Below are 20,958 nucleotides of genomic sequence, written 5' to 3'. Positions count from 1 at the left end.
AGTGAGAATCGAACTCCCGATTGCCGGGTTTATTGCGCAGAATGCTAACCGCTACTCTACCGTGCTCCACTCATACTTCTACTACACACAACCACCATTTGCCATTAAGTGGCGGTGCCATATCCACAACGCTTTTGGCCGACCACTTAGTTCCTCGAACTCCCTCCCGTAGCCTCAGAAGTGCCTCCTTATTCTTACAAATAAACATTGGTAAAAATTATTTCCGAGTTGCTACTCCACGTTTCTAGAATACCTTTGCCACTCATCTACAGCTTGGTTCCCTTTCTTTTCATATTGAACACAGCGTTTACTTGCACCTGTACCTAAATGTACTTCTACAGTAACTCTTGCTCCCATGTTTGCACTGTCTTTATAGATCCACGTGTGTTCATGTCACTGTTAGATGCAAATAGAAAGCTTCCTTGCACATGCCACTAACTTCATCTGGTGCCTCTTATATTTACCCCGTTTTCTTTATAAAGGACCTCAGTAATAGCTTATTTGATATCTTCCACAGGCCACACTTGCAAAAGTGATGTTTTGCTCATTTACGAAGACTTCTAAATGTAAAGTCCCATTCATTGCTGCACGACACAAGTAGCACAACTGTAAGAGAATTTTGAAAAGACTTGAAAACTTTATTTAAAAAAAAACGATGCAATGTCCTCCAGATGCTAATAGCACAGATAACATGAATCTGCTCGTTTATCCAGGAAAGCCTCACCACGTCTCAACTATTTTCAGGAGGGTGCTGATGAGTATCCACAATAGGGGGGGGGGCGATGATTGCCACGCATTCCCCAAGTAATTGGTGCAATTCATAAAATCTGGTGAATGTGGACCATGAGGCCAGCACACAATAGCCTACTCTTCTTCGAGTTAAATCATGGGAGCTCAATGTCCACCGCGAAGCAGATTGGGCGTAGTATCTTATTGTTAATCTTCACCCCAGTATTTACTAGGGCAGCCTACCAGATGCTAACCATGAACCTCTATCTTTGGTGATTGACGTCCCTTATTTAACTCTGTGATAGCCCATTGACAATTCATTGTCTCTATCGTTAAATTGCCGTAACTTTTATTTATTGCGTTTGTCATTTTTTCGTGATCTAGGTTCCTCTTACAAATTACTTACTCCTGGTCTCGAGTTTTCACTTAGATTCACGGCTCACGTCCTATATTCAAACACAGGAGGGCCCATTGAGATTAATTTGAGTAATGGAAGTACTTTATTTAATCGTCATTAAACTTAATTGCCTCTATTGACTAGTCCTAACCATAACTTTTTATGAAAACAGAGAGGGCATATTGAGATTTTGGTGGATGATGGTGACGATGCTGTGTGTGACGACGTTGCTGATGTTCTTATTAATCTGGAGATATCTGTGCCGAGTATGTAATGATGATGTTGATGATGTAGATGTTGTTGATGTCATCAATCAAACTCAAAGCGGAGGTGTTTGGTGATGACATCGGCCTTCTGCTTCATCAGCTTCTCCACTCGATCCAGCAACTACAGAGATACATAGAGACCCTCACATTCCCATAGAGACCGACAGACTATCGCATATATCCAGTCTCATAGAGATCCTCACACTCTCAGATATCCAGACTCTCAAAGAGACCCTCACATCCTCAGAGTTCCACAAACTCCCAGAAACCCACACTAACACCGAACCACATACAGCGACTGAGATGCAAACTCAGTGACTCACAGACTTAAGATAACTAAAACTAAACTATTTTAAAAAGTTTTTTTTTTTTTTACCAGGTAAGGCCCCACTGAGCTACACAGCTCTTTTTCAGAAGCGACCTGACCATAAATGATAGCTCAATGAAGTGGCTTATCATGCAGGAATTTATGTGGAGAGAAAAACCAGAAGACCCGGAAAGAAACCCACACGACCACGGAGAGAAAGACATGCAAACTCCAAATATACACTTGTTAGGGTCGGAATAAAATCCACGACCTTCTGCATACCGGGCGAGGGAGTTAATGTAGCCACCATGGCACCCAAACCCAGACTCGCAGAGACCCAGCCCAGACTCACTTTGCTAGTCCCCCTCTTCTTTTCACGAGGTCGATTGATCTTCACCTGTCGATCAACGAGAATCTTCTGCCAATATCTCTGTTCAGCATCTCCTGATACACGGAGAGGAGGGAGACATGGGGAGGAGACATGAGAGAATAGGAGGATGACACGGGGAGAAGTGAGACATGGGAAAGAGAGGGGAGGGATAGAGACATGATGATTTGTACAATGACTATCAACTGTGTACCCCCCCCCCCCCCCACAATGAGACATTGGAGGGTTGGCAACCTTTGCCTTAATTTACAAACTTGGGGTGTGTTTGTAAAAAAAGTTCTACATGGGGACCGGCACCCGGCCCAGCACTTCTGTGTGGACATCTCCGCTCCGACGGCACGGCGGCGCTCGTGGGGAGTGTTGAGCATGCAGTTGGGCGAGGAACCTGTGAGGACACCGAGCCTCCAGGTGTCGTCCCCGTGTCTCACGTCGCCACGAGAGACGACCGTCTCTGCGTCCTCGTGCTTCCCGAATCTCACGTGTCCCTCCGTGTCCCCGTGAGACACGTCTACGTAGACAACAGTGTCTCCCAGTGCACCCTACACGGGGAGAGGATGGCATGGGCAGAAGGGGAAAATGGAGGGTGGGGGAAAGGGGAGGGTGGTGGGGGGGAGAGGCAAACAGGGAGAATTATAGTTAATTTGTTTCCTAATGTGTCTTCCTGTGTCCGTGTGTGTCCCCGTATGTCTCGGTACGTCTCCGTGTGTGTCCATGTCTCCGTATTGTTGCCTTGGTATAATATATGGGTCTCTGTGTGAGTCTGTGGGTCTTCGTGTGAGTCTGTGGGTCAACAGAGTCTGTGGGTCAACAGAGTCTCTGGGTCAACAGAGTCTGGGTCTGTGCGAGTCTGTGGGTCTTGGGAGTCTGTGAGTCTCTGTGGTTCTCTGTGAGTCTGTTTCTGTGCAAATCTACGTGTTGTCTACATGTCTCACTTTGATCTCCTGTCTCCCTGGAAATCCATTCTCACAGGAAATCCTCACTATGACACCGCTCACAAAAGGGGGTGGCTCTTTCCCAGAGTGCTTTGCGTCTGCTGTCTTGGCACGATTCCCTGTTCCTCCACTCCCAGAATGCACTGGGGCTTCTGTGAAGGAGAAATACAGTCTGGGTTACCATAATCTATCCACTGCTGGATGAAGACCTCCCTCATGCCAATGCGCATAGTACATTAGCAGTGGGGTTGATTGATGATCCAGTCGCTTCTCATCACTCTGTTCTTGTTAACGTCACTAACTCACCCAGCCACCAACTTACAGTCACTTGCCCAAAGATCCCCAGTACAGCCTTTACAGACTATTTTGGCAAGTGCTGTTAGAGAGCACCTATAAAGGGATTGCACACGAGTGGTGGGCGGCCAGCACCACGCCTGGGTGACTTTGCCTCCCCAGAGGCTATGTTTACACATCGTACCAGGAACTAATTTGCGGTCAAGTCGACCGAGGTGAGGCCCAGGAACGGTTCAGAACATTTCTGGTATTGGCCGTGAGCAGGAATCAAACTCGGGGCGCCGGGTTCGTAGCGCAGTGCGCTAACCACTGCACGACTTGCTCACTCAGCCACCCACCCACTCACTCACTTACCACTCATCCACTCACCCACCCACCAACCCACGAAAATAACCAGGCTCAATTCAAGAACCATCAACTCTTATCCATTACGCCTTCCATCATGCCGTTTGATGTTGGCCACGTGGCGTTTTGTGCCTTGTTGACCCGTGTGGTCAGCAAGTTGAGATGGGGAATGCTTTTTCTCAACAGCGGTGCTCGCATTTCTTCCTCGACAACTGAAGGAGGGCGACACCTACGCATGTGTCCATGTTAACGGTTGGGGAGATCGCTTCGCCCCATGCGTGGTTCCCCTTTTCTTGTTCCGGTGACTTCTTTGATGGCTCACAGCGTGGCTCTCTAGCCATTGTAAATGGATTTGATCGTGCACCAGCATTGGTGGTGGTTACGCGTGCTTCTAGTCCACCACTGTGGAGGCAGCGAGGGTTGTTGGATCATTGCACAAATTACGTGAAAACTTCCTGTGGCCGTCCAGGATGTACCATACCCTGTGCGTTGTTGTCTGCGTGGTCGGGGACTGTTTTTGTTCTGCTGCCATGCCCAAGCTTGCATTTAGTGTTGAAAATCGGCAGAAATCGACGTACTTATGTAATCTGTACTCATACTTTATTTATTTTTCGTGCCGTTATCTTTTCTCTATTTTGCAATCCTGTTGTTTTTTTGTAATGCTTGTTGTTGTAACTTGCTGACCCGCTCCTTACTGGATATATGTGAAACAAGGGCTTTATAGCGCATCCGATTCCTCCTCCAGTCAAAATAAAGATTCCGATTCTGAAATTATGCGAAACTCCCTTGCCATGGGTGTTCAGGAGGTAGCGTACCATGGCTTGTCAGGAGAAGGCAGTACTGCAAGTGGACTAATCACCATCTGTTTCATCCGAATGGAATACAGCGTTGCCCCCTCATGCATGTTTTCTCCGGGTGCTCCAGTTTCCACCTACAGTACAGTATTATTAATGCTCATCATTAATTAGCTGAAAACATCTCAAAATGTCAAATCCAATGCAGGACCCTCCTGAAAAAGAAAAGAGTCCTACGACCTGTTGAAACTCTCTTGGATAAATATGTCTGCAGCAGCAACAGCAGCATCATTATCATCATCTGCATTACCTGCACGCCATCACGTGTGGGTCTCTGTTTCTTTGCGTCTCCACGTGCGTCTGTCTCTCTCTGTCTAAGTTTAAATTTTCGTCTGTCTTCCTGCTCACTTTGTCTTCATGTCTGTCTCTATACATCTCTCGGTCTATTTGTTTTTTGTATGCATTTTCCCCGTGTCTCTGTAACTCCATGTGTCCATGTCTTCATACCTCCCTGTATATCGGCCATGTCCTCCTGTCTCCCCATGCCTGTGAGAGTCTGTGGCTGTGTCTCTGAGTTTGTGGGTCTTATGTTTACGTTTTGCCTGTATCACTATCATCCTGTCTATCTCTCTCTACCTGTCTCCTCAGGTATGTTTCTGTCTCTATGTCTCCATATATTTACATCTCCGAGTCTGAGGGTCTCAATTAGATTCTCAACTGGACATCTGTGAAAAAGAGCTCATAACTCATCCCATTCCTCCAGTCTAAATAATATAATTCTCTGTCTCCCCATGTCTCACCTCGTGTCGTCGCATCTCTTAATGTTGTCTTCAAGGCTCCCATCGCCACCTTTTGTCTCTGGATAAAATCTCTCCTCAAATTCAACCACGACTCTCTAAGTGGAGGGAGGGAGCGAGGGAGCGAGAAACAGACGGACACAGAAAGGAGGGAGACACGGAGGAGGGAGAGGGTGACAGAAGAGGAGACAGAGAAGGGGGAGGGATACATGGAGAGAAGGAGGATTTGTGATGTACTGTAAAATGAATATCATTTTTAGACTGGGAATATTTCTGAATGCACTGTGGGAGTGAGGGACACACGTACTTGCTCATTACACACAGTCGATGGCCTCCTTCTTTCTCTCCCTGAGTCCCCGCGTGAGGCAGAACAGTCCCCACCGTGTCCCCGTGCCTCCGCATGCCTCTGTGTCTCTGTCTGCGTCTCTGCGTCTCTCCGTCTCCATGTTCCTGTGTTTCCTTCTCTCTGTCTCGCCGTGTCTCCTTTTGCCTGTCTCTTCCCTGTGTATCTATGTCTCCGTCTCCTCGTGTATCCTTGTCCCTGTCCCCCCGTGTCTCAATTGTGTGTCTACGTTGTTTCTTGGTGCGTCTCTTATCTTCGTGAGTGTGTCTCCGTTTGCCAAGCTTGTCCGAAGACAGGCTGGTTACTGGCTCCTCTGTCACTTGCATCTCTGCGTCTCTGTGTCCCCGTGTCTCCCGTCCCCTCTTTGTCGCCTTTGTCCTTGCTGTCCCTGTGTCTCCCGGTGTCTGTGTTTCTATGTCTCCCCGTCTCTCTTTTCTCCCCGTGTCTCCATGTGTCTTCGCGTCTCTGTGTCTCTGTGTCTTCAGATCGGAGACTGAAGCAATTCCTGTGAAGACAAGGGGTTTGTTCAAACCCACACACTCTCAACAGAGATCTGCCCTCTCTCAGAGACCCTCATACTGTCACAGAAATCCTCATTCAGTGAGGGAAAAAAGTATTTGATCCCCTGCTGATTTTGTACGTTTGCCCATTGACAAAGAAATGATCAGTCTATAAATTAAATGGTAGGTTTATTTGAACAGTGAGAGACAGAATAACAACAACAAAATCCAGAAAAACGTATGTCAAAAATGTTATAAATTGATTTGCATTTTATTGAGGGAAATACGTATTTGACCTCCTCTCAATCAGAAAGATTTCTGGCTCCCAGGTGTCTTTTATACAGCTGTAGGGGTTATTACGGGGATAAAAGGCGGATGGGAAACACAAGGGTGTCTGCACCCACACACACGGGTGGCTACACCTACGTCCGCATCCGTTAACCACTGGGGGGCCATGGGGGCTCTGTGATCCCCCATAACCCCGCCCCTCCGAGGGGATCCCTATAAAAGACGGGGAGCCAGAGAGCTCGTGGCCAGTTTTAAGAAGAAGCTTACCAGTGAAGTCTGAAGACCGGCAGAATAGGCCCTGGGACTCCCCTGTCTCGCTGCCCTTGTCAGGGCCGAGCTGGGTAAGCCAGCGGCGCGGCCCAAGAGCTTCCGAACCTCTGCTCTTGTAAGGGCAAGGCCGGCTTAGCTGGGTGCCGGGATCCGTGCTTACCAGGGCCGGATCAGACAGCCTCCCGTAGCCCATTAGAGGAGGACTGGGAACAGGACAAGGGAATTAGTACTAGGGGTGGTTTCCCAGCTAGTACGGGTGAAGGGGTCGTTACCCCTTCAACTATTGTATCTGTCCTTGAGTTAATAAAAGAGTGTGCCTCGACTCTGTCGTCAGTCTCCCTGGAACTCACTACATCTGGCGTCAGGAGTGGTCCAAAGCATGGATACGAGACGGACGACTCGTGCCCAAGACCCTGGAGAGGACGACAACGAGGGAGAGGCGGTGCAAGACATCGCCGCCGACGTACCTGGCCAACCGCTGCCGGCTCCAACACCTGCGGGGCAGTCGGAGAGGGTCGGGACGTCGGCTGATGAGTTGGCGTTAGCCCACTCCCGACTGGCGGAGTTCCTATATGCAGCGGCCGCCATGCTGGAGCAGATAACTCGCCTGGGGTCAGGGGGAGCGGCGCAGCGGGAAGACGGACAGCGCCCGCCAGAAACTCCCGCCTTTGCGATGGGCCAGAGGCTTGAACTTCCCGCCACGGGTACAGTAGGAGCCGAGGGAGGGGCCCCAGCTCGTCATGCAGGCGGCGGGGCCCAACCAACGTGCGCCACGTCATCGGCGGGGGGCGGGTCGCAGTGGCTACCTATCAGCAGTCGCCAGGTCATCACCAGCGGACGACAGCACCGACCAAGCTGGAACCAGCACGTCACCAACGGCGCGACCTCCATTAGGGTCCGCCATTGCTCCCCATACTGTCCATGGACACGGTACGAGTGCTGAGAGATCATCGGTGACGGAGCCGACATTTCAGCAACGCCTGCCGGCCCTGCAGGTGTTCGTATCGAGCGGCGGCGATTGTGGTGGGTTCCAGCGCCGTTTCCTCGCCCACCAGGAAATGGCTGGGTGGACGGACAATGAGGCGCTGTGTGCTCTTCCGGCGATGCTGGATGGCGACGCCCTTGGCACCCTCACCCGCTGCACCCAAGTCGGCACGCTCCACGCCTCAGTCGGCGCTGCAGGTGCTGGCCACGGTTTATGGGCCGCCTTCCGATTGTCGCCAGCTTTTCTACGAGCGGCAGAAGGGCGACAAGGAGTCACCACTTGCGTACCGCACGGCCCTGATGTCGTTGGCGAAGGCAGCCTTCCCGCGCATGGACGAGGAGGGGATCGATGCGATGGTGGCCGAGAAAATTTTGCTATTGGCCGACGACTTGAACTTCATCATCCTGGCACAGGATGATGCGGACATGTCGTCATTACGGGCTGCAAGGCACATTCATGCCAATCTGATTTCCCAGCGAAGGAAGGCTAACAAGGCAGCTGCGGGACACACTGTGGCGGCGACCACCTCCGAATCTGAGGGGGGCTTCGCTGCGGGCCGTTCTGCGGGATGGCGGTCTGGCGGGCGACCGGCTCGGGACGTACCGAGCCACCGAGAGCAGCCCAAGTCTTCTGGAGCACTCGTCGTGTGCTACAACTGTGGCCTCCGGGGCCACGTGGCTTCGGGATGCCGGGCTCCTCGACAGCGCGGAGCAAGAACTGCGGCTGAGGACGGCCCTCTTCAAAAGCCTCCACAACATCCTCCGGCAAGTCGTGGCACCCCACATGTTCGGCCTGCACGCACACCCACTTCCGTCTCACATGGCCCGACACACGATTCTCGGGGTTGGGGTGCTGGTGCGTCGGGTCGCGGCTTGATGGGGAGGGCGCTCCAACCGGGCCAATGGTCCGAGTTGGCTCACCGTGTTGTGGCTGCGTCGGCGGGGTCGTCCGTTGTCACGGGGCACATTGATGGGGTGGAGCTCGGGGTAAGCATTTACACCATTGGAACCTCATTTGCCAGTAAAAATATAATTGGTCAGCTCTCATACTCTGATGGTGCATTGGCATTGTCTTTGAGTTGTGCGCCTTTTGGCGTCATCTGGTCCAACCCATGTGAGACTAGGCTCTAAGGAAAGCTGTCTCGAGTGTGGACCAATCATCTTCAAGGACAGTGCACATTATCAGATTTGTGTTTTTTATTTGCATTATGACTGCAGGTATTGTGGTCTATGCAAACATGACTCCTTGTAAAAAGGTGTCAGTTTTGTTGCCAGATAGAAGGGTAAAAAACCAATTATCATATTTTTACTGGCAAATGAGGTTCCAATGGTGTCCCACTCCTCTTTGCAGATCTTCTCCAAGTCAATAAGGTTTCGAGGCTGACGTTTGGCAACTCGAACCTTCAGCTCCCTCTATAGATTTTCCATTGGATTAAGGTCTGGAGACTGGCGAGGCCACTCCAGGACCTTAATGTGCTTCTTCTTGAGCCACTACTCTGTTGCCTTGGCCGTGTGTTTTGGGTCATTGTCATGCTGGAATACCCATCCACGACCCATTTTCAATGCCCTGGCTGAGGGAAGGAGGTTCTCACCCAAGATTTGACGGTACATGGCCCTGTCCATCGTCCCTTTGATGCGGTGAAGTTGTCCTGTCCCCTTAGCAGAAAAACACCCCCAAAGCATGTTTCCACCTCCATGTTTGACGGTGGGGATGGTGTTCCTGGGGTCATAGGCAGCATTCCTCCTCCAAACACGGCGAGTTGAGTTGATGCCAAAGAGCTCCATTTTGGTCTCATCTAACCACAATACTTTCACCCAGTTGTCCTCTGAATCATTCAGATGTTCATTGGAAAACTTCAGACGGGCATGTATGTGCTTTCTTGACCAGGGGTACCTTGCGGGCGCTGCAGGATTTCAGTTCTTCACGGCGTAGTGTGTTACCAACTTTTTCTTGGCGACTATGGTCCCAGCTGCCTTGAAATCATTGACAAGATCATCCCGTGTAGTTATGGGCTGATTCCTCACCGTTCTCATGATCATTGCAATTCTACGAGGTGAGATCTTGCATGGAGCCGCAGGCCGAGGGAGATTGACAGTTCTTTTGTGTTTCTTCCATTTGCGAATAATCGCACCAACTGTTGTCACCTTCTCACCATTCCAGCCTTGTGTAGGTCTACAATCTTGTCCCTGACATCCTTGGAGAGCTCTTTGGTCTTGGCCATGGTGGAGAGTTTGGAATCTGATTGATTGCTTCTGTGAACAGGTGTCTTTTAGACAGGTAACAAGCTGAGATTAGGAGCACTCCCTTTAAGAGTGTGCTCCTAATCTCAGCTCGTTACCTGTATAAAAGACACCTGGGAGCCAGAAATCTTTCTGATTGAGAGGTCAAATACTTATTTCCCTCATTAAAATGCAAATCAATTTATAACATTTTTGACATGCGTTTTTTCTGGATTTTGTTGTTGTTATTCTGTCTCTTACTGTTCAAATAAACCTACCATTAAAATTATAGACTGATCATTTCTTTGTCAGTGGGCAAACGCACAAAATCAAAAGGGGATCAAATACTTTTTTCACTCACTGTACTGTCAGAGACCCGCACTCTCACACAGAGACCCGCAGACTCCCAGAGACCAACAAACAAACATTCACACAGATACACAGACTCACACAGAGACTCATAGACTCAAGAGACCCACAGAACCACAGACACCTACAGACTCACAGACCCACAAAATCACAGACCTATAAATTGAGAGGCTCATGGACTCACACAGAGGCCAACAGACTCACATAGAGGCCCACAGGCTTGCACAAATATCCATATCCTTGGAGACACATTACAAGCTCGCAGTGGGTAGGTGGGAAAGTGTGTATGTGTGTGTGTGGATGATCAGTTATTATCATCGGCAAGTGGGTAAGATGAGTGATTGTGTGAATGATACTGAGTGGGTGCGTTACCTGAAATTGGTCTTCTCTTCCGGGTTTTTGGGAATATCCCTGCAGCAGATACTGAGTTGACTGGATGATGTAACATCTGTCAGATACAGATACTGAGTCTCACTGATGTGCAATGAGTAGTTATATATTCTATGAGTGGTTATATTTTTGAAGGCACTGCAGCAAAGAATTTCAACTCAGCCACACAGACAGAACGAGGTTCTACAAAAGGGAATATTTTAAAAAGCATTTCAGGAGCGACAATGCCTTCGAGTTTTCTACTTGAATCTCACTCAGAGACTCATATGTCTGAATATTTCTGAATGCACTCTCAGAGTAAATACACATAATTATACATGTGTAGTGACAGAGAAAGGTCACTACTGTGTCGGCACGTACGAAGGCTGGGGGCCCCAAGGGGGTGCCTGGGGGGGTCGCGTGGTGGAGGGATCCGGACCCTCCCAGAGGTGGGGGAAGTGAGGCGTGTCCTGGGAAGGGAGGCGTGGCCTGAAGAGAGCCAGCCACGCCGGGGCGGAGCCAGCCACGCCAAACCAAATATAAGCGTGGTGTGAACGCAGAGCGAGGCTGCTGTTGTACTGTACTCCAAGGTGAAGACATCTTCGGTCGTCAAGTCCCGAGTCGTCGTCCTGGGCCAGGCAGGCCGTTGCCTGCCTGGTCCAGTCTGTGTCGTGTTCCAGAGTGTTAGTGAGTTGAGGAAGGTGGTCACCACCTCTTGTAGAGTGTTATATTATTTACCGTTTAATAAATAGTGTTGCCTCCAAGTTGCGTGTGTGTGCACCTAATTTGAACCTACTACATTTGGCGTCAGAAGTTGTGGAAATATAAATATTGCTAGGTGTTATCCTAGGGAAGTAAAATGGGCACACGAAAAACAAAGACAAAACTCATCTGGACGCCTTCGTACGACGGGGATGGTGTGACGACCATCCTTCGGACAGCCCCGGAGATGGCAGCCCCGGTGACAGAGGGAGAGAGATGGCGCTGCACGCGGAGCGGCGGGACTGTCATCGCACCGCTGCTTCGCCGCCATCGGGAACGGAGCGATGGAGCCGCGGGGAGAGGACACCGTCGTCTCTGCGGGGGCTGGCGGGGGGAGGCCCAGCCATGCGGGCCACGCGGTGGGGCCGCCAACTAGGTGGCTGATTGTGGCGCGGTTCCCGCCAAAACGCCGCTCCCGCCAACTCGAGGGCTGGTCGGGGCGCGGTTCCCGCCAAAACGCCGCTCCCGCCAACTCGAGGGCTGGTCGGGGCGCGGTTCCCGCCAACTCGAGGGCTGGTCGGGGCGCGGTTCCCGCCAAAACGCCGCTCCTGCTGCCGAAATGCCGCTCCCGCCGACATCAACGCCTGCAGAGGGGGAGTTCCAGCCTTCTGCTCGAGCGCGAGAGGTGGATGGGTTCGCAAGAGCAGGCCGTGTTCACCATGAAAGATTCTTCGGGCCGTTCCAGTGCTCCACCTTGCCGCCCTCCGCTATTCACAGTTTGCCAGGCGAGTCGTGACATGACAAGCACCCGGCCCCAAGAAAAATAATAATAATCTTCACCCATCTTACGTGCGCCGGGTTGCGATCGCGTGTGTTTTTTTTTAACTCGCTGGTTTGCGGAGCGTGTTCGTCCGGTTGTGTGCGTGATAAAGTGACGCGGCGACCATGCGGGTTTCTGCTTGTAACAAGTGTTGTTGTTAAATACGGCGTCGAGATCGGTATCTTCTGGGTGTAGTTAATGATTAATTCGTGTTGGTGTCCCGAGCTCCGTTGATATCCTGTATGTTGCCGTGTTAATGACTCGTGTTGTTACATCGTTTTGTTGCGAAATCGCCGTTGTTATTGTGTATACTGTATGGAGTTTCGCTCGTGATTGCCACGTGTAACTGTAAGAAACTTTGATCGTCATTGTTGCCAAGGTACAGACCGTATGGAGCTTTGCTTGGAATTGTTAACAGTGTATGGAATGTTGGGTACTTGCTTGTGATTGTTTACTATGTACGGATTGTCTGGAGTATTGATTGTGTGTGTTGCCATGTGGGGACTGGATGGAGCATTGCGCCAAATGATTCACTGTACGAATTTCATATACTGCATATACTGTAGTAATCAATTTGGCGATTCTTGGGGTTTGTGTATAGTTTTTTTGCTCTCAAAATTCGAATGCCCTGAGTCCCATGGTTAATGTTGAAGGAGATTTTGAAATGACAGGTTCGATTTGTTTCAAACTCACTGGTTGGTTCCTGTCCGTTGTTGCACAGATGATGTCTTTTGTGCGAGAATGCTCCTTGTGTTCTACATGGATCGGGGGTGCGTTTCCCTTAATTGCCGTCAAATTGCGTTGCTCTCTCCACTCGGTTGGTACAGCTGCATGCTGCAATGCGAGTCTCGGAGATGATGTGTACGGATACGGGATGTGAGGTGTATTGTTGTGACCATTGAATATTCGGGATCGTCACAAATTGTGCGTACCTGTTCGGCATTGGATCAGTTCTGTGGGGGATCATAATTCAAATTGTATGTGTTGTGATGGTGTTAAATTGCGATGGGGACATGCTGCCAGGGATTTGGAATTGTGCTGCTGGTTGTCACCTATCTTGGGGCGCAGGTCCTGACCAGGATGGCCCAGTGAGTGTTGCGTGTCTAACATGAACGTTGTGGTCCCGTCATGCAATGGCTGACGGCTTGACCTGACAGCCCGGAGATTGAAACACTCCGTGGCATGTCTAGCCTAGTGGGCTGTGCGCTCACAGGGCTCGGAGAGTGTGGTCCCGTCATGCAATGGCTGACGGCTTGACCTGACAGCCCGGAGATTGAAACACTCCGTGGCATGTCTAGCCTAGTGGGCTGTGCGCTCACAGGGCTCGGAGAGTGTGGTCCCGTCATGCAATGGCTGACGGCTTGACCTGACAGCCCGGAGATTGAAACACTCCGTGGTATGTCTAGCCTAGTGGGCTGTGCGCTCACATGGCTCTGAGAGTGTGGTCCCGTCATGCAATGGCTGACGGCTTGACCTGACAGCCCGGAGATCGAGACACTCCGTGGCTTGTCTAGCCTGGTGGGCTGTGCGCTCACATGGCTCAGAGAGTGTGGTCCCGTCATGCTGTCTGACAGCTTGACCTGACAGCCCGGAGATCGAGACACTCCGTGGCTTGTCTAGCCTAGTGGGCTGTGCGCTCACATGGCTCAGAGAGTGTGGTCCCGTCATGCTGTCTGACAGCTTGACCTGACAGCCCGGAGATCGAGACACTCCGTGGCTTGTCTAGCCAAGTGGGCTGTGCGCTCACATGGCTCAGAGAGTGTGGTCCCATCATGCTGTGTCTGATGGCTTGACCTGACGGCCCGGAGAGTGGGACACTCCGAGGTGCGTTGAAACAGTGGGCTGGAGATTCGTAAGGTTCAGGTGGAGTTGTCCTGTTACGTTGAGACTGTATCCCTCGGTTGTTAGGGTGCATGTTGTGCAGTGAGTGAACGATGGGTCGTCTCGGCTTGGTCGGTACAGCTATATGCTGCGATGCGAGTCTTGGAGAGAGACTGGGTTAAAATCCCACCGATATGGCCGACGCGTGCTGCTGGTTGTGACGCCGCGTCGGAAAGGCGGTGGGGTGGTAACATGGAAATTCCCCCCCCGATATGGCCGACGCGTGCTACTGGTTGTGACGCCGCGTTGGAAAGGCGGTGGGGTGGTAACATGGAAATTCCCCCCCCGATATGGCCGACGCGTGCTGCTGGTTGTGACGCCGCGTCGGAAAGGCGGTGGGGTGGTAACATGGAAATTCCCCCCCCGATATGGCCGACGCGTGCTACTAGTTGTGACGCCACGTCGGAAAGGCGGTGGGGTGGTAACATGGAAATTCCCCCCCCGATATGGCCGACGCGTGCTACTGGTTGTGACGCCGCGTCGGAAAGGCGGTGGGGTGGTAACATGGAAATTCCCCCCCCGATATGGCCGACGCGTGCTACTAGTTGTGACGCCACGTCGGAAAGGCGGGGGGGTGCTAACGGGTGACTGTCATTGCATGCGTGATTCTAACGGGGGGGGGGGGGCTGTGCTGGAGCGTAAGTGGGTTAGCCAGTTTTCATGTATAATTGTTGTTAATTCCCCGTTTTCTATGCGGTTCCCTTTTACCCTCGTCGATTCTGTATATATTACGTGATTGTATTTCTTATCGGTCGCCGGTCATTTATTGATGCTGTTGGTTCGGAGGCACACCTTTTCGATGTTTCACAGTTGTGTTACAGCCGGGGACGGCTGTGTGTTTATACAGGAGGGGGTGATGTAGTGACAGAGAAAGGTCACTACTGTGTCGGCCCGTACGAAGGCTGGGGGCCCCAAGGGGGTGCCTGGGGGGGTCGCGTGGTGGAGGGATCCGGACCCTCCCAGAGGTGGGGGAAGTGAGGCGTGTCCTGGGAAGGGAGGCGTGGCCTGAAGAGAGCCAGCCACGCCGGGGCGGAGCCAGCCACGCCAAACCAAATATAAGCGTGGTGTGAACGCAGAGCGAGGCTGCTGTTGTACTGTACTCCAAGGTGAAGACATCTTCGGTCGTCAAGTCCCGAGTCGTCGTCCTGGGCCAGGCAGGCCGTTGCCTGCCTGGTCCAGTCTGTGTCGTGTTCCAGAGTGTTAGTGAGTTGAGGAAGGTGGTCACCACCTCTTGTAGAGTGTTATATTATTTACCGTTTAATAAATAGTGTTGCCTCCAAGTTGCGTGTGTGTGCACCTAATTTGAACCTACTACACATGTATTGATATTATACTCTTTGGTTCTTTCGGTAACATCACGCAGATAGAAAATTAATAGATCACGACGCATTGACATGTTAATCTCTCACAATACAATAGCCACTTCCACAGCCTGAGGCAGACCATCTCTAGCCCTGCCCTCTTACCCTGAGGCTGCACCCATCTCAGGCCTATATAAGACCTTGTTTCAGTAGCTTTCTCTCTCACCTGAAGACGGTCACTTGTGTTGCGATCGAAACATCGCGATCTATTAATTTTCTATCTACGTGACTTTACCGAAAGAACCAAAGAGGATGGATTCCTGCAGTCATGAAAGCTTCAAATCAAGAATGTATTGATGTTGCTTAGTCTAGGGGATCCCCTTAATCGAAGCTAGAATATTAACTTACAGGGATACACAGACTCACCCAGAATCACAGAGACTCACATATACATTTTCTGCATGCATTTCAGGAGAAAGGGGCTAACCTGCACAGCTCTGCAAGCCTCCTCGCTGGTAGAAAACTCTATGAAGGCGAAACCCTTCGCGTCGCCCGATGATCGGAACCGTGGGAGCGACACGTAGAGGACACGGCCGCACGGGGAGAAGACTCGTGATAACCACTCGTGCGTTACCCCGTGTGGCAACCGCTCCTGCACAACCACAACCATCATTATAAACTCCACCACCATCATCATTACGACAAAAAACCCACCGCCACCATAAAAAGGACAAAGATACCCCATGTAGCCATAAGTCTTTTTGGGAAAGCGCTATTAATAAACAGCTATGAAGGCCGGAACAGCACACGAGGGGGTGGGTGGCCTGTGCAACTAGTGCCAATGCTTACACACGACCACCACCACTGTCACGATTATCATAACCACCACAACAATCACGATCTTGTGAGTCTATGTGCGTCTCCGTGTCCCCATGTCCCCAAGTCTCCATGTCCCCTTACCACATAAACGGTTCTCTCATCTTCGTCCTCAGGTTTGGGACCCAGTGGAGATGAGCGACGAATTTTGAGGCCATCACTGCTCACCTGCATCAACATATCACCGATATCAATACATACATCATATATCACTACATCATCAACACATGTAGAACCCCACACTCGGTTACATATAGACCCACGAGACCCACAGACTTACAGTGACCCACAAACCCAGTGTGTATCCGTATCCCAGATCTCACTGAATACATCTCATATCTTACCTCGAGCTGTGTTGAGGTAGACACAGCTCTTCGGATGATGTTTATATCAGTAGACAGAGTCTTCATCCGATTAAAAGACATGAGCACGGACAGCGGGACGACTGAGACATGGGGACACGAAGACATGGGGGAGGGACACAGACAAGATTAAATTAACATGACTGAAATCAGCACATCTACTCAGTTTGTCTGCCTGCTCCATCCTATGTATTCCTCCTCTCACCTACCCCTTCCCCCACCCTCCCCACAATGTCAGAATCTGAATCTTTATTTATCCTGCAGGAATTCGATGAGCTCCTCCCTGTGTCTCCTCCTTCCCATGGCGAGATGTTAACTGTCGCCTGGGAGAAAGGATGTTGTGGGTTCGGTCCCGACCCCGAAATCTGTATATTTAGAATTTGCATGTTCTCACTGTGGGCACAAGGATTTTTCTCTGGATCTTACAGTTTTTCCCTCCACATTTAGAAATATGTTTAGAGTATTTGGTTGCTATACATTTCCACATACGCCACTTTGTTGAGCTATAATTTGTGGTCAGATCGCTTCTAAAAAAAAGCTGTACAGCTCGGTGGGCCTTACCTGGTAAAATACTAAAAAAGTTTATAGTTTTACAGTTCGTAACATCGTGACCTCATATCTATGGGAAAACATTTTTGGCGGTATCAAAATGATGAAAAAGGATTAGGCTTAACCCTTTCCGGCAATAATACAGGAGGTGTTAAGATGATCCCATAAGATAAAACTGCTCAACGCGAGCTATGAATTCTGTGATATTTGCATTGCCTTTGTGCTGTTCGCCGTTTGATGTTGTTCTCTGGTCTAACACTGGTTGGTGAGATAAGGCCATAAAGGAGGCTGGAGCACCTAGTGTAGGCCAATCAGTTTCAAGGACAATGCATACATTCTTCCTCCCCGTGTGCCCTCGTGTGTCCACATGTGCCCTCGTGTCTCCCCATGACTGTCTTACATCCGTCCGTAGACGCGTCAACAACTTGTCTCAGGAATTTGTCTTTGTGTAGATTCGTGTCTCCGAACCAGAACTCAATCTGTCTTCGGATCTCGGATAAGATTTTCCCAAGTCTTGTCCTTTTCTTTGTCTCCTTTGCCTCAGCAGAGACGCAAGGGGGACACAATGTCTCCGTCACCATCCCCATGTCTCCCTGCAACTCCATAACGGCTTTGTGTCTCCAATTGTTGATCTAAAACACAAATTACAATAGAATGTCATCAAGTAAAAAAAACATGTTATTTTGAATGCTTCTTTTTCATAGTATATATGTTGTCTCTTAATTGTGATTATTAATTACATTATTGTTAGTTGTAATATTAGGTAAGTAACGCTTAGTCTGTGCTCTCCAGTTGCCTGAGTTAAAAGTAGTGGGCTCGGTATCGCCCAACCCTGGCCAGGTGGCTCAACAAACGGAGTAAATGAGGCGTACATGACCTTCATCACCAGTGTCGCTCCCCGTACGTGGCAGTCTCTGTCTGCCGATGCCTGAGTGAGGGTTGTTAAAACGACAACCGCTAAACCGGTTACTGTTTTCATATTACAGGTTCCGAAAGTCGGGAACCGGTAACCATTTAGTGAACCGAACAGATTTGGTTCGTGCTGTAACAATAATGAATGTTATGTTAATGATTAATGCCCATATACAATACCATGTTTTATCCATGCTTTATCCATGCTCGAACACAAGCTTGGATTCATATTCTTGGTTCTTTCCGTAAAGTCACGTAGATAGAAAATAAAATACAAAAATAAAATTTAAACAATAAAAGCAAAAAAACCCACGACGTTTCGATCGCAACACAAGCGGTCTCATCTACCACCTGATGAAGACCACTTGCGTTGCGAACAAAACGTCGTGGGTTTTTTGCTTTCATTATTTTCAATTAATTATTTTTTATTGTATCTAATTTTATTAAACAAAAAATCTTTTATTTTCTATCTACGTGACTTTACCGAAAGAACCAAAATTATGAATTCCTACAGTTACGAAAGTTAAGTCAAAATACAAGCTTGGATATTTTGAATACACATTTTTAAATCATTAGTCAATCGTGTCACATAATTTATGGATCTAAAGAGATGATTTGTGGATCGAAAAATCCCATATTAGGCAGCCCCTTGACGCTTATTGGATTCGTAAAGTATTAAGATAAAGTATAATTTATTGTCACAGATTAATTTTATCCTGTTACAGCACGAACGTACAAAAACCACGTAGCAACATAGATTGTGCCCTCGTCTCTCAGTTAGGGGTAAACGTTCAACTCTGCAATCGCTCGCTAAAACCACTGTCAGTGGAACAGCTTCTACTGCAGGGAGCTCTGGAAGTAGGCGTACCCACGCTTTACCCCACCGCGCGCGACCCGTAAATCCATCACAGTGCAGAATAAACACAAACTGCGTGTTGTCTGAGAATAGGTTTTCCCCTTTTTTCTGGCAACAAAACAAGATGTTAAAACACCAAACTCGAACATTTTACAATGAATCATGTCTGCATTAACCACAATACTTGTGGTCAGAATGCAAACAAAAAACGTACTCTGATAATATATGCATCGTCTTTTAAATTGATTGGTCCACACCAGAGACAGCTTTCTTTTGAGCCTAGACCAGAGGATGCCAAAAGACACCTTTTGGCTTGCTCTGGTCTCACACCGTTTTGAGACTAGGCTCAAAAGAAAGCTGTCTCTGGTGAGGACCAATCAGTTTAAAAGAAAATGCATATATTATCGTACGTTTTCTATTTGCATGCTGACCACAAGTATCGTGGTTAATGCAGCCATGATTCCTTGTATAAGGTTTCAGTTTGGTGTTTTAACATCTTAACACTTGTTATGTTGCAGAAAAAAGGGGAAATCCTATTATGATATTTTGGTACTGGCATGATGCGTGTTGTGTTTAGTTCAAGGCCGTAGCCATGGAGTCAACATTGGGGGGGGGGACCAAATCTTCCAGGGGGTCTGGGGGTCCCAACCCAGAAAAATATCTAAATTTGAAAACTAATTTCCTGCCATTTCCTGCCTAAAATATTTTAAAATTCACTAACACATGGGATGGACTTTTTATTTATTTTTTACAATATTGTCTAATAGTGTATCGTATTATATTGCTGTTTTTACTTTTTTACCATTTCTTGTTTCATTGTATGTAATGTTTGAGATTAGGGATTAATAAAGTACAACCATAACCACAATCATATAAACAGAAATCTATGCATTGATTTATATGAAGAGAAGTCCAGATATTGTGGCCAAGGTTGAGCAAATCGTTGTTTTTATTTACATAGCATAGCAATTATGATTACTTTTTATAGCAATATATTGGGGGGGACATTTTGAGCATATTTAAATATATATAATTACGGCCTTGGTTTAGTTTGTTGCCCTTCCCGCACAATCGATTAGCGCGGTTTGCTCCGTAAGGCGCGATTCAATTTGCTGCCGCGCCAGCAGATTGAATCGAGCGACCTCGTTGAGCTCAAGACAATCTTCTCTGCGAGGCTATTGAAGTGGAGCCACCACGGATCATCAGCATCGTGCTACCACCACCACCACCAGAGCAAATAAACATTGACTTAAAGCTTTCGTGACTGCAGGAATTCATATTATTTGGGTCTTTCGGTAAAGTCACGTATATATAAGAAATATAAGGACGTTTCGATCGCAACAATCGTCATCAGGAGGAAAAAAGTTGACTTGTGTTGCGATCGAATCGTGATATTTCTTATTATTTTTCATTCACTTTATTTTTAATATTTTATTGTTATTATTTTTTCTGTCTACGTGACTTTCCCTAAAGACCCAAAGAATGCAAATAAATATAAATTTCACCCCGAACCCCCTCACCCTACCTCCCCTCTACAGGATCCGATCTGCAAATCCCGCAGTGACCCTAGTCGACACCGCGGCTTCACGCGCGGCCTACTCGAATAATCTACAGTACAGCAACAACTACGGATACGGAACACATGAACTAATTTGAACATTTTCGGCGGGGCAGGGAGTTAAAGTAAATAGTTCAATTTATCGGTTTAACTTTATATAAGAATAAAAATGTTTTAAAATGTTACCCACGTTGATACGCACGGGCTGGCGGTTGGTTGGGGTCCTTGAGGTGTGTGGCCAGAGGTGGTCGCAGAGCTCGTGGCAGTGCCTGAGTAATGCTAATTTAATTAACTCGAAAGTGTCGTTTTCCTTGAATAAACAGGCATTACGCTGTGATCACACGATTACGTCAGCGCGCACGGTATAATTCTACGACGTTATGTATCTGGTGTACATATATATAATCGCGTTATTGAGTAATGTTGCGTCGGCAGTCGTGCACAAACAAATACACATTTCTAAATAACACCGTGGGCTTAAATATAATAAGCGACGCATTGAGAAATTGCCCTTTTTCATAGCTGATTTAAGATATATCTTTAAAATGA

At 48.7% G+C, this 20,958-nt stretch overlaps 1 protein-coding gene across 7 annotated transcripts; it reads right to left on the bottom strand.

The window, feature by feature from the left end:
* Window positions 1-617: 617 nt before the first annotated feature.
* LARP7 (La ribonucleoprotein 7, transcriptional regulator) lies at window positions 618-20,717 on the bottom strand. 7 transcript variants are annotated; one of them, XM_078616973.1, is made up of 13 exons: window positions 20,600-20,665; window positions 17,961-18,011; window positions 17,484-17,715; window positions 16,517-16,617; window positions 16,257-16,340; window positions 15,784-15,948; window positions 10,596-10,671; window positions 5,557-6,097; window positions 5,253-5,347; window positions 3,020-3,171; window positions 2,473-2,626; window positions 2,052-2,143; window positions 618-1,513 (listed from the first exon to the last, which is right to left on the bottom strand). In XM_078616973.1, the coding sequence occupies exons 2-13, from the start codon at window positions 17,964-17,966 to the stop codon at window positions 1,436-1,438; spliced, it is 1,776 nt and encodes a 591-aa protein (XP_078473099.1). In that variant the 5' UTR covers window positions 17,967-18,011; window positions 20,600-20,665; the 3' UTR covers window positions 618-1,435. The 7 variants fall into 7 exon arrangements, 6 of the variants coding, with proteins under 6 accessions (XP_078473099.1, XP_078473100.1, XP_078473103.1 ...); XR_013588534.1 differs by lacking the exon at window positions 3,020-3,171 and having other exon boundaries at window positions 20,600-20,670; XM_078616974.1 differs by lacking the exon at window positions 17,961-18,011 and having other exon boundaries at window positions 20,600-20,717.
* Window positions 20,718-20,958: the final 241 nt, after the last annotated feature.

This window comes from Lampetra planeri, chromosome 52 (assembly GCF_965212315.1).
Source record: "Lampetra planeri chromosome 52, kcLamPlan1.2.h2, whole genome shotgun sequence".
NCBI classification, from domain to species: Eukaryota; Metazoa; Chordata; class Hyperoartia; order Petromyzontiformes; family Petromyzontidae; genus Lampetra; species Lampetra planeri.
Note: the sequence above shows the minus strand (reverse complement) of the source record. Positions and strands in the feature narration are given on the sequence as shown.